Source organism: Sphaerodactylus townsendi, linkage group LG04 (genome assembly GCF_021028975.2).
Source record: "Sphaerodactylus townsendi isolate TG3544 linkage group LG04, MPM_Stown_v2.3, whole genome shotgun sequence".
Classification (NCBI taxonomy): domain Eukaryota; kingdom Metazoa; phylum Chordata; class Lepidosauria; order Squamata; family Sphaerodactylidae; genus Sphaerodactylus; species Sphaerodactylus townsendi.
The window spans coordinates 33,661,833-33,679,159 of NC_059428.1; the positions used below are offsets into that span (position 1 = coordinate 33,661,833).

Sequence of the window (17,327 nt, forward strand, 5' to 3'; positions counted from 1 at the left end):
CCCTAAGCAGAAGAAATACAAAACAGTTTTCTAAATGGCATATATGAAGGAACAGTTACATAGGATGTGGTGGCCAAAATGATTATCAAGGTTGACCTCCTTGAAGTAGTAATTACTCTGGTATTATTTATTACATTTGTATTCACCCTGGCATTATTACATATACGTTTTGCCCATTCCTCAATAAACTATGGCTCATTCCGCACATGCAGAATAATGCACTTTCAAACTGCTTTCATTGCTCTTTGAAGCTGTGCGGAATAGCAAAATCCACTTGCAAACAGTTGTGAAAGTGGTTTGCGTGTGCGGAAGGGGCCTTTGTTTAGTGTTGTGATGGATTTACTGGTGTAATCAAACAAGAAAAACAACATGGTACAATTACTGGAATAAGACAAAATAACTCTAAGAAGACTAAATTGAATTCTTGGACATAACAAAGAAGAAATTTAGACAGTTATTTTATACAAACAATAAAGTATTTTCTACATCATAAATAATTATATTTTTCATATTCAACTTCAATTTGTTATTTCACATTAAATTCAAGTGATTGAAGCTCCACGCCTGGGAACACCACCCCTTCCTAGTTCATTCTAGTCCCATGGCATTTACTCAGATGTCAGTGTAGCTCTGCCACTCCCAAAGCCATTTGACCCCTCCCATCTGGATTAGGTTGCCCAATGATAGCTGATTCAACTTGCAGTACTAGTCAGAGTTGTAAACCTCCAAGTGAGGCTTGAAGATCTCCTGGATTACAGCTGATCTCCAGATGACAGAGATCAGTTCCACTGGAGAAAATACCACCACAATAAATAAGAGGGGTCATTGTAAAACAGCAAGTGAAATACACTGAATTACACTGAAAATGGCTCATCGTAATAAGATGCTTAACTGCAGTGAATAAACTTATGAACAAAAGTAAAATTATTCTCAAGTGTATTTTTAATGACGAATACAAAAAGCCCACCATAGTGCTTGACAGCTGAAAATCTGTATAAACCACAGAATACACCATAGTGCTTTACAAGAAGAAAGTGTGCAGGCAAGTTATGTGAATCTTAAGGTTACTAGTATTTTTTAAAATATGTCTGCGTACACTGTATAGATTTTTGATATGCCACATTTGTTCTAAGTATATGCATATGCATATGTACACTTCCATGTGTTCTACTTAACTAAAGACTGAAGAACTGGATGTAGCCAGATTTTTCAGTCTGTTTTCCTCAATTCTCCCATCCTACTTTGTTCATTCTAGTCCCATGATCCCCCGCACAGCTATTTCAGGTAATCAGAGATTCACTCTTCATTGCGTTTGGCATTCAGTGTGGGAGACTTCCTGCCATGATGGCTGTTTCTCTTCCTCTCCCTGAGGCATTTGTTTCAATTCAAATCAGTGATGTATAGAGGAAAAACAAGTTAGTTATCTTGCCAGACATCCTTTATTTGCCAGATGTCCTTCATTACATTTCAAATGATTTTTCCTTATTATGGATCATAATCTGACAGCATACAGTAGATGCTGCTTATGAGTTTGCCTGGACAAAATCTCAGTGTGAACAACCCAGTCATAGGCATGTTAAACTGAAGGTCAATTTCCATTTAAGTCAATATGTTTTACTTCTAAAACAAGAACAAGATGAGATGCAGAAGCATGTTGGTGCTTCCAAAGTTGAGGAATGGAGCTTTAACTCTCGAAATCTCATACCGTGAAAATCTATGGGCCTATAAGGTGCTACTGTTCAAGCTGTTTTACTACAGACCAACACAGCTACTGTATGAAACTATCTTCTCGAGTTCTTGTGTTTAGAAATAAAACAGGGTGTCCTTTGATATTATGGCAAGAAAATAAGATTCAACCTTTGTAATAATGGTAATTTACAAAATCTACTTATTGTAGAATGGTTTGCTTGGTATGAGGTGAAGAATCTCCTTAATCTATAGCTGGATAAAGGCAGAAACAGAGTGAAAGAATTACATATATAAGGAGTCCAGTGGAAACTTAAATACTAACCAGATTTATTCCAACCTTTGTGAGCCAGAGCTCAGAATTGTTTTCATCCCATTAAATAGAAGTGTTTTTATATATATACTGAAAGGAATGAGTTGACATAGGAGGAATGTGAGCAGCCCTCATAATGGCAAATGAGATACAATGTATGTACAAAGTTGTGCACCTTGGAGTAAAAAAATGCTTTAATGCCCCATGTTTGCTGCTTGGATTGAGAGGTGGCATATAATTTTTTAAAAATAAATCAATGTATAATAAAGTCCAACTTCATAAACATGCTGCTGGGTATGATTTGGCTGTAAATACCCAGGAAAGAGCAGAACCAATGTGATGTAGTTGGAGTGCTAGACTAGGATCTGGAAAATCTGAGTCTGAATCTCCACTATATCATGGAAGCTCACTGACTGATCTTCAGCCAGTCATACACTCTTATCCTAATCTATTTTGGAGGATTGTTGCGAGGATAAAACTGATGAAAGGAAAATTATGTAAGGCACCTTGGATCTTCATCGGGGAGATTGGCAGGGTACAAGTGTAGAAAATAAATAAAAAATACTCCATATTGTAGCAATGAAGAGGGACAAACTATTGGTAATTATTGTTGAAATGTAACTGGAAATAAAAATGTTAGAGCCAAAGGTGGCTCCTGTATTTGTGGGGGTGGAGTTGCAATGTGAAAGGAGACTCTGTGAATGACATGGAGAGTCTGGTTCTTAGGCATTCTGGGTTGTGTTGATTCTGGCCATAAAAGCCTTCAACAATATGGAGAGAGGCAATACAAACTTTTCTCCATTTCTTGTGATAACTTGTGGGTGGCCATGCCATGAAATTGATCAGCGGTAGGTTCAGAACAAATTTAAAGTGCTGTTCCACAATGAATAAGGCTGCCAGCTTCCAGGTGTGGCTTGGAGATCTCCTGATATTACATCTGCTCTCCAGACCAGAGGTTAGGCATGGTATCCTTCTGAGGTCCCGTCCCCTGCCCAAACCACCAGCCTCCCTAAGCATTTCCCCACCCAGAACTGGCACCTCTAATAATGTCAGATGCCATTATACAGTATGGGTAGATGAGGACTTGTGCCTTCGTGATTGGCTCATTGGAAAAAAGATCTTTGGCCTGAAACTATATGTTCTTATTGGGAAGTAAGAGCACTACGCTTCTTGAACCTACAAAGCAGCATAAAATAAGAAAGAAATTTCCGTGATTCCCAGCTCATTTCATGAATTGTACAGGGTCAAACGAGTCACTCTCGTTTGGTTACAGCTTTACAGGAGAGACCTCGCCGCTCTTTTGGCCTCCCCTGGAAGCAGCCAGACCACCTTGCCATCATGTTGCTATGGAAACGGTTCGTAGCCCAGCAGCAGCGCTTTCCTTCTGAATGCATGAAATCATTCGTTCCTATTCATCAGTTGCGGTTTTTTTAAAACGTCCCAAGTAGGCCACCGTAGGAGCGGGAGGCGGGCTGCAACCTGACTTGGATTGGCGGAAGAGAAACCTCGCTGGGCTCAAAACACACACTTAAGGAACTTGGAGCGCATGCGTCGCATGACGTATGGCAGGACCAGCGTTGTGTGTACTATAGGCGGGAGATCTTCGCAGGGAAGGCGCGCGCTTTTGCAGCGCTGATAGAAAGGTGGTGGCCATGAGCCTTTGGGTGGATAAGTACCGGCCGAGCTCGCTTGGCAAACTGGACTATCATCGGGAACAGGCGGCGCAACTTCGCAACCTGGTGAGAGGTAGCTGCAGAAAACGAGCTCCCGGGGGCTCCCAGTTTCTTTGTCCCGCCACCAACCCCAGTTCCGAACCATGTATTTATCACTACTTATCATTTTTCTTAATGTCGCTTCAGTGACCAACCATGGTCCTGAAGCTGGACTGGGAAGTCAAGGTTGATCCTTAGCGTACGTGAAGAAATTACAAAGAGAAGTGCTTTTGAGCCTGTGCAGAGTGTTCCCCTCAAAGTGTAGCTTGGCCGTTCATAAACTTTGTAATCAAAGAACTGGACTAAGAGGGAAGATACGGCGTGGTTACTGGGTATGCTTGAGCCTTGGCCGTCCGGAACAAATGTTAAGATCTGGTTTGCATGTCCAAGAGAAGGAGGTGACAGATCCATGAGGTGGAATTCGGTTATGCACGTAGCTTCCCATAACAGGCTTGATGCAAATATAGAATTAGTTCTGAGCTAGCTCCTTTGCCTGATTTGCTGTTTTATTGTCCCAAGTTTGATTTCTCCCCCTGCTTCACCATTTGGTAGTGGTACAGTCTATTATGCTCCTCTGTGAGTGTGAACCAGGCTTCAGACTATGATCCTATGCAAACTAAATTTGGCATAATCTTCCAACCTGCCTCTGAGTAAGCATGCTTTAAATCCAGGGTAACCTTAAGCATGCCTGATCACATGCCATTCAGCAGCTTCTTCCTCGTCCCTCTGCGAACTTTGTTCTCTCTGACCCTAGATGGTATTGTTCATGTTGAGACCTTGTTTATAGAAAGGTGATATATCCCAGGGCACCTGCCTGAACATCTATTTACTGCTGTCCTGGTGCCTCTAAGTAGATGTCTGGTATGCGTAAAATGAAGTATGAGCCTGTGTACTGTTGCTGTGAAATATGCAGTTTTGCCATTGCAAAATTACACAGAAAGTGAAGAGCTGTGAGGTTCAGTACTTCAGCAGACATGGATTCCAAGCTTGGACTTCTTATGATACATGACAGACCTGCCTCTGGAATGCAAGATGTGTTAACCCCAACTAAATTGAGTATTGCTGTATGTGTAAATAACCTGGCATTGTAAACTGGTGAATCCTAAAACATCCATAAAACGTCCATAGAGTGACAGGTCTACTTCATACATGGAAATCCAAGACCAGTGAATGTGCTTTGGCCAAGCTATGCATTTAAAAGCATTATCCTATGTATGTAATCCTGTGTCAATCTGGGGTCAGTCTATGGTTCAAATCTCTGCTTGTCTATGAACAGCTGCAATCTCTTCACCCAATCTATCTCACAGGTTTGTTAGGCTAAAATAAGGGAAGGGAATCTTATATATGCTAGGTTGAGTTTCTGGAGAGGAAGGGTAGGATACAATATGATAGATATTCTGGGAAGTGAATCTTATTGATGGAGTGTTCTTAAGATTGCAGCCTTACAGATCCCACTTTAATTATGATTGCAGTGGTACTTAGTTCCATACAAAGATGCTTGGTATTGCTGTGTTAAACTGCCATATGCTGCAATCTTTGCTATTGATTCTATGTACTGTGTCTGTTTCTGTTGAAATAACTGTTCTTAATGTGTTTTTACCTAAATATAAATACTGCTTTTGTAGAACTGAGAAAATAAAGCTTGTTGGTGTTGTAGATTTACCATTGCCAGATTTCTTGTGGCTGGCATCTTCAGAGGATCCTCTGAAGATGCCAGCCACAGATGCAGGCGAAACGTCAGGAGAGAATGCTGCTAGAACACGGCCATACAGCCCGGAAACCACACAGCACCCCAGTGATTCCGGCCGTGAAAGCCTTCGACAATACATTGTTTCTCAAGCTGTACATCAGTAGCACGTGTTGTTTCTTTTTTAAAATAATGTTGCTTGTAAGCATAAGGAATCTTCTAGTTTTTTTTCCTGTATTTTGTTGACAGGTTCAATGTGGTGACTTTCCTCATCTGTTAGTGTATGGACCCTCAGGTGCAGGAAAAAAGACCAGAATAATGTGTTTGCTGAGGGAGTTGTATGGCTCTGGAGTAGAGAAGCTGAGAATTGAACATCAAAATATAACAGTAAGAATTTTTCATGAAAATTACTCTTATTTTTAAAAAATACAGCACAGAAGCTAAGTGTGTCTTTCAAGAGAATATTGCTCTGTCTGAGGTGTTAAAAGCTATACGCTTTTCCACAGGAAGAACAAAGGTCGGTCAGGTATTGTACAGTGCAAGTGAAAGTAGTGTGTTTCTGCTGGTAAAAAAATAGTCCCGTTAAATAGTCTTTTTTAAAAGTATAGCCCTCATAAAAACCGTTATTTTGAGCACTATAAACATGGTTCTTGGCTAAGAGAGCATTTTTATTTGCTCAAACGGCTATCACTAAAATGTGGGGTGGGGGCGGATCAGAGGAAGGCACTCATGGCTGACGAGGCTGGAGCGGGCTGCTTGAACAGTTGACATAGTTTGAGCGAGCTGAGTGGAGAACAATATGCAAGGTGAGAATCAACAAGGGAAGAGAAATGGGCGCAAAGCAGCTGGAGCCTTACTTTTTGCTGGGCTTGGCCTTGAAAGGGTCCTTGTAACACGTGCAGTCAGTTCCAAAACTGAGCAGATTCACCGCAACTGAAACAACCTTAAGCTTGCACACAGCATCTCCAGTGCCTTCCATCCTCCCTTGGCTGACCAAGTGAGGCTCCACCCCATCCAGCTGCTCCTGTTGAGATTCTCCCTCCTGTCCCAAAAATACTTCTTCCTCCTCTCCCCCTGGTTTTCCCTCAAGTCCGGCAAGCAAGGAAAAGAACAGCTTGCACAGACAAGGCAAGGGCGCGCACGTCCCTGAGCGTCAACCAGTGCCTGAAAGGAATTTGGATTGGATTGGAAGCAGTAGATCCTGATGATCTCCCTCTTTGATAGGACTTGGGTGGGCAGTCACGGTGCTGCGGTTGGGCCACCCTACCACTCCCAAAGGGGCTTCCTGGAGACACTGGGAGGCTTCACAAGAGTGACAGCCTCCTTGCCACCAAGAAGCCCCCATAGCGTGCACTAGGTGTACACCACCCAAAACAGTTGTGTAAATCATTGCTTGCAGCCTCTGGCACTGTGGGGCAAAAGGCCAGGAGAAAACCAATCAACTTCAGCTCTTCCTCCAAGCATGCCCTGGCCCACCACTGCTATGTGGTGCAGGTGCAGGGACACCATCACTGTGTCCTGTGCTGCTTCCCAGTTCTGGGGCACACTTTGATGAAACCGCCTCTCTGCCAAGGTACCGGTAAGAACCCAGGGAAAGCAAATCTGCTGGCACAGCCATATGCCGCATCCAAGGGTAGGTTTGGCTCTGATGTTGTGCATAATTGTCATATTAAATTTTCAACATTTCAGGCAGAACTTCATTTAGAAGAATGCCTTTTAAAATTGACCTATTCTTTAAAATGTTTTATTGCGTACATGGAGTTTATCTTCAGTCAGACAGTGAAGATCCTCATGCTGTAGCGGCAGCTGCTGCTAAAACAAGTTTTCAGAAAAATCAGCATGGTCAGTCAGAAGGCCTGCTGGGCAACAGCCCCACTTGGCCCCATCCATTTTCTAAAAACACTTCATGGGCACCAGGAGGAATGTCTATGAACTTAGTAAATGTGTTTCATTACCATAACATTTCAAAGGCATTAAGACCTTTGGTCATACAAGCTTAACAGTAAAAGGAAAGGAATTCACTACTAGACTCTGTTTACATTCTGGCTCCTCTTTACCTTTTTAGCCCTTTCATTTGTTATGATTTCATGTTCCTCTGTATCTTTCTTTTCTCTCCCTGCTGCTTTAGGAATGTTCATGAATTTGGGATTTCTTCTCTATCATTTTTTCCTGCACTCCAGTATACTTGTTCTCCTTTCATGCTTTATGTATCTCTGTTTCAACATTTTTCCTGTTTCATATTGACATGATTACACTAAATCCTTAAACTATTACAACCTCTTTCATTTTGGGCAGGTGGCAGTAAATTCTATACCAGTGGTTCACAACCTGTGGGTCGCGACCCCTTTGGGGGTCAAACGACCCTTTCACAGGGGTCACCTAAGATTGTCTGCATCAGTGTTCTTCATCTGTAAAATGGATAAATGTTAGGGTTGGGGGTCATCACAACACGAGGAACTGTATTAAAGGGTCGCGGCATTAGGAAGGTTAAGAATCACTGTTCTGTACTCTGTAGGAATGCCCAGTCTTTCAAGCATTGATGTGCTATGTTTAATTGTATCGATGTTTAATTGTATTTTTACATTTCAGGCACCTTCTAAAAAGAAAATTGAAATTAGTACTATTGCAAGCAACTATCATCTTGAAGTTAACCCAAGGTAACTTATAATAACAAGGAATACTTTTTTATACTAATATAGATTGTAGGAAAGATGGACAGCACAATCGGACAGCACAATCTAACAGGACAATCTGATTGGGAGGGGCTGAATGTAGCTGTGGAGCCAGTGCAGGCCTGTACTGATGTGGTTTCCCACTCTGTTGGCACAAGAGGCACCCTCTGCTCTGTGGTGACAAGACCCGAAAGTTGCAGCCGCTGGAACTGTAGGGGTGGGGCATTCCTTGGGGGTGGAGTCAACATTATCCCCTTTTCACGTAAAGGTCAGAGAAGTATTGTAAATTCATCCACCACATGCTGAACCATCTTTGTTTTAGGTTGCTCTGCCTAGGGCCTATCTAGTTCTGTTAGGTTATAGTAGGCTTCCACCGTAGGTGGCGTAAGTCCATTTAGCCCTCTGGAGGTGGTGTGGATTGGGCTTCCCATGTTTAAAAACTGCAAGACATATCTTCAATAAGGATTCTTTAGACAGGGAGACGTTTTTCAAAAGAACAGAAACAGTTTCTTTCCAAGAAGATCTTACTGTTTGAATTTGAAAATAAAAACTTCTGTAGCATCAGTTAAAAAAACAGTCTACCAAAAGTGTTTTGGGGCATAAGCTTTCTAGAGTCAAAATAGATACCTCAAAATTCTTGATGGTCTGTAAGGTGTAACTGGACTTAAATCTAGCTGCTCTGCTGCAGACCAGCATGGCTACTTCTGAAATTGTTGAAAGCTTGACTCTCTGCTTGTGATTCTGCATCTTGTTGCCAAACTGTTTTGTCCCAACTTGCAGTTATACAAAGGCAGTGGTTATCCAAGTTAATCTATGAAGTCAAGATTTCTCTTAGTGACTTAGTCAGTTCGCATGGTCTGTGTCCCAGATCACATATTTCCATTGAGGAACTTTATTCTGAAGGTGAAACAAGGACACCTTGAGTCAACTAATGATTGTTTTTTTAAAAAAGTCTCCCCCATAAGGGAGGGCAACCAGCTGGCTTGTGTGGATGTTGGGTTTCAAGCATCTTGTGCTTCTGTTTCTGTATGATTTCTGAACTGTTAATTAGAAACTATTTAGATCCATTTCCTGCAAAAAAAGAGCTTCCACCAAAGAGCTAAAATCCAGTGATAATATGCTGTAATAATTTGGTCTCTCTTAGACAGAATATATAATGCTCATGATTTTGAACCTGAAAGTCAAAATGTTGCTGAAGGCAGCCAGAAAGTCTATATTTTGTTTCATCTTTAGTATGTGCTCTATATGCTTGTACTCCTTATTATCAGAGATCTTGCTGTTTAAAGTTTGTAACTGATTGGTATAGATAATAGTTTTACTCCTGTGTGTCCTTGCAGATTAGGGAGAATTATGTACTTGGAGATTGTTGGTGAGCACAAATATTCCTTGTTTTATTTATGTAACTATTTATATCCTCCTTTTTCTGCCATCACTGGTGGCCTAACGCAGGTTAAAAACTGCCCTGATGTTGCTGATGGCTTTTCATGTGCATTCTGTTGTGTATGGAGTTTTCTTTTGCACAGAAAGCGAAGAGGTTTATGCTTCCATGGGAGCTCCATGTAGCATTGGCGATTCCAGTGGGGTAGTTCCATACATTCAACTTGGTACACAGGAGGTGAAGTCCTGTGCACGCTTACGGGGCGAATAAACCACATTTAACCCACTGAGATGTCAAAAAAAATTGTACTTTGGAAAATAAAAACCAGGTGTTTATGTCTGAACTTCCTCTTTAGTGATGCAGGAAACAGTGATCGGGTGGTGATTCAGGAATTATTGAAGACAGTAGCACAATCACAGCAACTTGAGACAAGCACTCAGCGAGATTTTAAAGGTCTGTACATGAGATATACACTTGGATTAAAAAAAGAAGTCTCTTAATGGGTAGAACAAGACCACTTGTGTACTTTGTCTTGGTCCCCTCTTTCACATTCATATTCTCCAGCTCCTTTTGTGTCCTATTCAGAGATGTAAAATTTCCAGACATTTTAAATACGTGGAGGGAAAACAGGCTGAGCTAGGCTGTTTATTCTGCACACACGTTTGAATGCTACACAAGTAAAATCACCTTCTACTCCATTCTGGCACAGACTGAGGTGTAGAAGCTGCTCCCATCCCATATTACTAAGGAGTCTGTTTGAATAGTCTAGCTGCATAGTGAGGCTGAACAGGTTTTCCAGCAGCTGCTACATTTCACTGTACGGAATGTCTGACATGTATAAAAGACGTATGTGGGTAAGCCCATATTCTTGCAGTTGGACATCTCATGATATTGTACCATGAAATGAAGACCCCAAATGCGAATTATGGTAAAGAGTACCTCAGGGGCCTGGGCCATCCAGGTCAGGAAATGTTTCCTCCTTGTCTGTTGTATTCAGTTCAACTGGATGCTTTATTAAAGTTCACTGTGCATCTAGCATTATAAAAGATAACTTTCTGTTTGGTTTTAGTGGTGCTGTTGACAGAAGTGGACAAACTTACCAAAGATGCCCAGCATGCATTGCGACGGACCATGGAGAAGTATATGGCTACCTGTAGATTAATTCTGTGCAGCAATTCCACATCAAAAGTCATTGCACCTATCAGAAGCAGGTGCTTAGCAGTGCGAGTGCCTGCCCCCAGCATTGAAGAAGTAGGTTTTGACAACTGTGAACTAATTACTTGTGCTGTTTAAGCTGCTATATTATTAATATACAAAATGTTTGCAACAAGTTTTAATCCTTGTTTCAGGACGGTTGGTGTAGTGGTTAAGAGCAAGTGGACTCTAATCTGAAGGACTGGGTTTAATTCCCCACTCCCCACAGTGGAGGACTCCTATCTCGTGATCTGGATTTTTTCCTTGCTCCTACACATGAAGCCTAATGGGTGTCCTTGGGCTAGTCACAGTTCTTTGGAACTCTCTCTTAGCTTCACCTACCTCACAAGGTGTCTTTTGTGGGGAGAGGAAGGGAACAGACTTCGTAAGCTACTTTAAGTCTTGTTATAAGAGAGAAAGGGTCTATAAATCCAAACTCTTCTCCTTCTTAATTTATTCCTTTTTTGGTTTCCAAGCTTTTTTGTCTAAGTGTGTTCAGACATACTAGTTAGAGTCTACACAGGACCTTTCTAAGAGCTGAGCATGTTTCATATGCATATTAAGTCATTTTTGCAACCTAATAAAATGGCATATTGGTACTTACTTGACAGTTTATCTATTTGCTTCACTTATTTATTTATCCTACCTTTCTGTTCAGTGGGAACCTGAAGCAGCTTACGTTGTTCTTCCCTTTTAGCTTCATAACAATTCTGGGAAATGGGTTAAACTGAGGGTGTGTGACTGGCTCCCAAGTCACCCACCAAACTTCTATGGCAGCGCAAGGATTTGAACCTGGATCTTTCAGATCCTATTTGGACACTAACCACTGCCCCAGGCTGGCTGAAAAGAATGATAGGAATTGCCAGTTGAGTTCATAGATAAGCTCAGATTTGGATCTAATGTTTAGAGATCAGATTGGTTACTGTTGTTAACCACCATGGTTCATTAAAACCTTAGGTGAAACGTCTACATTTTTATGTAACGTTGGCAAATTCAGGTCCAGATTGTCCAGTCGTCTTTGGAGGCATGGTATATATTATGGCACCTAACCAGTTCTGTCATCATTAGTTAGCCGTAACAAGTGCCAAATGTTTTGTGCTCTCCATGATTGATTGCACAGTGCCATTTTGGCTGCATCTCTTCTGCCTGAAGGAGACCAAGGAGTAATTGCCGTTGCTGTTTGTCTGTGACCCAAAAGGCAATAGAAGGGACAATCCGTATATGGAAAAGCATGCACAGGAATGGCCATGTTGGTTCCACTTCTTCTATAGTGTCCAGAGCTTCTGATCCAAATGAGTGGGGCAGGCAAAGGACAGGCAACAAATGACTGCAAAATGCTACAGATCAAGGATGATCTGTAGACAGTTGTTCCCTGTGTGCCATTCAGTTGACAGGACTGTCTTCCCAGTGGTCGGCATTCCAAACTAATCACTGTTCTGTTGAACTTCTAGATCTGCAGTGTATTGTCCGGTGTTTGTAAAAAGGAAGGTCTGGTTCTTCCTCCAGAACTGGCTCGGAGGATTGCAGAAAAGTCTGGGAGAAACCTCCGAAAGGCCCTTCTGATGTGTGAGGCTTGCCGAGTCCAGCAGTAAGTCGAGGAGATCAAACTGGTCCAGGATAAAGTTTGTTGTTTCCCTCTTTGTTTTGAGCAAATCCAAAGAGTGTGCTTTTTCGTAGGTGTCCTTTCACTCCTGATCAAGAAGTTTCTGAGGCTGACTGGGAAGTGTACCTGAAAGAGACGGCAAATGCTATTGTCAGTCAGCAGACTCCCCAGAGGTAGGTGACCCCATTGGGCTGTAGCTGCAAATTGTTGTTAATAGAATGTAAAAAAAGTCACACAGCTTTCTGACTGTAACCATGTGCTGCTTTCTGTTAGAATTTCTAGGCTGCCTTTCTAGGAACTGGGTTTAAAGCTATAGGAGGCAGGCCCCTTCCGCACAGGCAGCAGCGGGTTCATAAAACCTGTGTCTGCTGCGCTGCCACCATTTGTATGGCAGGTGCAGGAGCCATACGGGATCCCAGAGGCAGAAGGCAGCATGGTTTGTTATGTTTCTGTGCAAACCATGCAGCTGAGAATCCACCCCACCTACCTTCATGGCATGGCAGCTGCCTATTAGAGTATTCCCTCTATTGGTGGCTGCCTGTGGAATTTACCTTAATGGTGGAAGAAAGGGGGTGGGGATTGGACGCTCCTGCTTGCTGTACTTCGCACTCTCTCTCTCTCTCTCTCTCTCTCTCTCTCTCTCTCTCTCTCTCTCTCTCTCTCTCTCTCTCTCTCTCTCTCTCTCTCTCACTCGCACGCACGCACAGGGACGGAGCGAGGGGGGAAAGCGCCTGGTGCACTGGTGCGTCCTCTGCCCCTGCTATGCCCAGTCTGCCCCCGCCCCCGGAATACCCCCGCCATGCCCCACAGGGGCACACACCCAGTGCGTCACGTACCCCCTATCCCCTTGGAGCTACGCCTCTGCACACAGGCACACAACACACACACAAAGTCTTGATAATGAAATCATGCTTGTCAGTATGTAATCGTTTTGAAGCCATATATTGTAAACACCTGCCCAGATCACTGTTCATAGTTTGTGTGAAAGCCAGGAAAGCGTGAACCTCCAGAGAATGCACATGTCTGGGCAGTCGTGAATGTTGCCCATTTGCTGGATGACATTTGCAGGAGGCTCTGCTCTGATGAGCAAAGCTGTCATGGTGAAAGATCGGCCAGGGGGGTGGGTGGTGGTGGTGGTGGTGGTGGTGACCCCACAGATATGAGGGACCAAGCCACTGAAGGGCTTTTGGTCTTACAAAATACAGCTGGTAAAATCAGTTATTAAATGCCCCCATTAGTTGGTGTCTGCAATGTTGTAAGATCTTGTGTTTAACTGAGCGATCAAACTTGCTTGTTCAGTGCAATGCGGTTGTGCCAACTGGAATTGATGAGGGCAGCTTTTTTGTGTATGTGCAGAGCTTAACATTCCCCCGTCCCTACTTATGAAGAACAGTGGTGTTGGCACTAATTCATTGCTGTCCTAATGCTGTTATGGCTGCCAAACATTTGTCTGGCTTTTGATTCAGTGCTGGCAAAAATATAATGACAGCATGACAGAGTGAATTTTGGAGACTTTTACTCTTCGCTGCTGTGAGACAGATGATATTGTTAGTTATGTGTTCTGCTCCTGACTTCTGTAAAACTTCATAATGACTTGTAATTTTCTAATATTGTTTCAGTTGTTGTTTCAAAACCAGAAACGAAGCAATGTGGTTGAATGTTGACGGAGAATTACTTTGTGTGTGCATCTTATAAATCTAGAAAACATTTATACTATCTTTGTCTGCAACATGCAGAATCAAAATGGAACAAGGGAAGAAGACATAAAATGTCTCTCTTCAGTCTGCAGAGATGCACTGGTGGAAGAAATTGCAGCTTTCATTCCCTTCTACTCCCCCTCCCAGTCTACGTGGCTATTGGGTGCAAGAGTCCCATGACCCACAGGAGAAGACTTTCCTGGGTTTTGAAAAGACTCCTGGGGTGAAGGGGGATATAGGAATGGTCTATCGAAGTCAGCATCTTCCTTTGGTTGCTTGTGGAAGCCAACCCTTTGACTGATATTGTTTCCTTTTGTTACCCTACTAGGTAGTTTTTGAAACAAAGGATTTTTTGGGGAACAGAAAGATATAGTAGTGGACCCTGCCCACCGCTAGCCCCCAGTCATTTGTATGTAGAATTCAAGGCACAATCTTTTCCTGTTGCCAGCAAGTGAAACCCCCACTTATTACCAGCAAGAGACAAATATTGTGCCAGCAAAACTTACTGACGGCTGCTGCAGCTGATTTCTTGGCTGTCAAACAAACACTTCAGGACTCCTTGTATTGCCCAAGAGAAACTTGTCACTACTTTGCTGTCGCTTGGAAATTGCAGAGTGTTCCCTGTTTGATCCACAGACTGAAGCTGGAAGAAAAACAGCTGCTTAGAGAATAGAAGCATAGTAGCATTAGTTTTTTCTTAAAAAAAAAATCAGCCTGTCATTCTGTGTTCTCAAACCCTAGAAGATACTTTCCAAGGCGTTTTTATTAATCCCACAGAGCTCAGGTACTACAAAATTAATTGAGCTGACATCTCAAACTTTGCTTGAATTGAATTTCTAAACTACTGTAAAAACAGCACCCTTGTAGTTCTTTCTCCCTCCCGCCAACTAGAAGTTTTGAAACACTGAATTAAGTTCATTTGGATTTCCAGTGTTTTTAATGGCTTGGGAGCTGCACATCTACAGAAAACCGAATAAAGTAATTACTGCCTATTAAAACAAGCCCTTAAGAGGTAGAAGATCTATTTGTGGGATTGGGTTGAAATCAAGATGCTCAGTATAACAGCTGTTTGATTGTACAATCACTTATATATAGTATTTTATGTCTCTCTAGCTATTCATAATGTCAGCGTATTGTTGACATCTTTTATTATTTCTTCCCTAATTCTTACTGATGTATAGTGATTTTCAAGCCACTTCAACCTAGATGAGCTGTTGAGATGTTAATTTGTTCATCTGTGGTGATTCTGCTGTATAGGCTTAAAAAATTGTGTGGAAATGATTGGAAGATGCAGAACGTGAGTCACTTTAGCACTGGTGATTTGGTGGCAGTTAGCATTTTTAACTATTAGAGCGTAAAAGGAATGGGGGGAAATAAACATCTATGAATTGCATCTGATGTTCTCAAATCTGAATCTTCTTGAGTGCAGTTGAAATTATAGCTCCTGCATTTTAATTAATATCCATTTAAGCATCATGCAAAGAAAGAGAGAAAGAAAGAAGCTTCTTAAAGGCTGTTAGCAGTGAAAAAGCTCCAGTGGCTGAAATTTATATATATATAAATTTATATATATATAAATTAGCCCACTTTTGTCTGCTAAGCAGACTTCTGTTTCAGTTTAACACCTCAAATGATGCTTTAATCATTTTCATTCCAATAGGTTGCTGGAAGTTCGTGGGCGCCTTTATGAACTCTTGACCCATTGCATTCCTCCAGAGATTTTGCTAAAGGTAACTTAGTAAAGATTCTTAATTGATTTTAAAATTGAAGCGAGGAGTGAATGGCATGATGGTTATGGGTTAGGGGTTTGGGGATGATGGTTATGGGTTAGGGTTTGGGGACCACAGAGTTGTGCAGTGTCTGCACCTCACAGTCTTTGTTTTCTCTGCTGGCATGTGCCCCTTATGCAGTTAGGGTGGGCAAATGTGCTAGCTGTCCCCCCCTCCACATCTGGATCAGGTCCTAAAAACTAAAGGTATTTAGGAATAGCCCCAGGCTAGTACCATCTTGTCAGAAGCCAAGTAGGCTCAACCATAAGTCAGCTGTGACTTGACAGCAAAAAAAAAAGTGTGGTTAAAAACAGTTCAGCTATCTTCTAAACAAAAAACCTGAAACCTTTATTAAATATTGATTTGTTTTACTTAATTTAGGGGCTTCTATCTGAACTTCTCAGCAACTGTGATGGACAATTGAAAGGAGAAGTTGCTCAGATGGCAGCATTCTATGAACACCGACTGCAACTGGGCAGCAAATCCATTTTTCACCTGGAGGCATTTGTGGCCAAGTTTATGGCCCTGTTTAAGAAGTTTATGGAAGATGGACTGGAAGCCATGGTGTTCTGATATGTTAGTTGCTTAGTGTCACGTGGTTTAGGATCTGAAGAAATCTAATAAGCTGTACAACCCACAGGTCACACATGTATCTTTTTATTTAGCAATAAAATCTTGAAAAGTGTGAAGTTTTAAAATTTCTGATATTTTATCACATGTTCTTTAAAGCAGTGTTGCTACTTCTCAGAAGCAAGAGTTCAGTGTTTTTGACAGACTTACTTATCTTCTTGGCATTGCACTAGTTACCGTGTCTAAGTTTGCATTTTAAACAGCGCTTGTACTCCACACGTCAGATCTCGTGGATGCTTTCGGTTAACTCTGTAGCCTTCCACTGGCAGGGACACGACTTATGCTGGAGGAAGGCTGTTTGGTGCTAGAAGAAGGCTGTGCCATAGCAGAACTGGTTCATGTATCCAATCCAATGACCATATTTTTTCCAGTTCTTTGTTAAGTGCTCCCATTTAGCTCTAGTCTGATGAGTTTGAATTCCTGAAGTTCTCTGGTAAGTTCTGCAAATAACTTCCATGGTGGCGAAAATTTGCACATTTCCTTGAACTTCCATACTTGCATGGGAGTCTGATGCAACTTGCTAAAGCTTTGTTTTAGGATTGCAGGCAAAGTATATTCTTTAAGATTTATCTATCATCTAGAACTTATTTTGGTTACTGTGATCCAGGCAATTTTCAATTGCCATTGTGGCAACAAAACCCAGTGGCTTAGCAAATAGTTGTTGAGTAAATGATCATCCTAGTGAAAAATGGCTTATTCAGAACTTCGGAGTGCTGATGTGGGCATTTGCGCTGAAGTGGATGTGGACTGTTCGTAAACATCTTAGGATGCCTTTATGGAAGAAAGAATGATCTGTAAAACCCACCTCCCTGCGAACTGTGTTTAATTGTGTTTATCCTTTGTCTGGAAGTCTTTAAATGAACATATTGTTGAAGGCTTTCACAGCTGGAATCAGCTGGCTTCTGTGAGTTTTCTGGGCTGTGTGGCCGTGGTTTGGCAGTTCTTGCTCCTAATGTTTCACCTGCATCTATGGCTGGCATCATCAG

General features: G+C 42.0%; 1 protein-coding gene across 2 annotated transcripts; it reads left to right on the plus strand.

Annotated features, from left to right (window-relative positions):
• The first annotated feature begins 3,538 nt into the window (after window positions 1–3,538).
• RFC3 (replication factor C subunit 3) lies at window positions 3,539–16,396 on the plus strand. Of its 2 annotated transcripts, none has more exons than XM_048494833.1 (9): window positions 3,539–3,738; window positions 5,648–5,785; window positions 7,988–8,055; window positions 9,804–9,901; window positions 10,518–10,699; window positions 12,094–12,230; window positions 12,320–12,418; window positions 15,603–15,672; window positions 16,093–16,396. In XM_048494833.1, exons 1-9 carry the CDS (start codon window positions 3,652–3,654, stop codon window positions 16,282–16,284), a joined length of 1,071 nt encoding a protein of 356 aa, XP_048350790.1. In that variant the 5' UTR covers window positions 3,539–3,651; the 3' UTR covers window positions 16,285–16,396. The 2 variants fall into 2 exon arrangements, with proteins under 2 accessions (XP_048350790.1, XP_048350791.1); XM_048494834.1 differs by having other exon boundaries at window positions 3,578–3,745.
• Window positions 16,397–17,327: the final 931 nt, after the last annotated feature.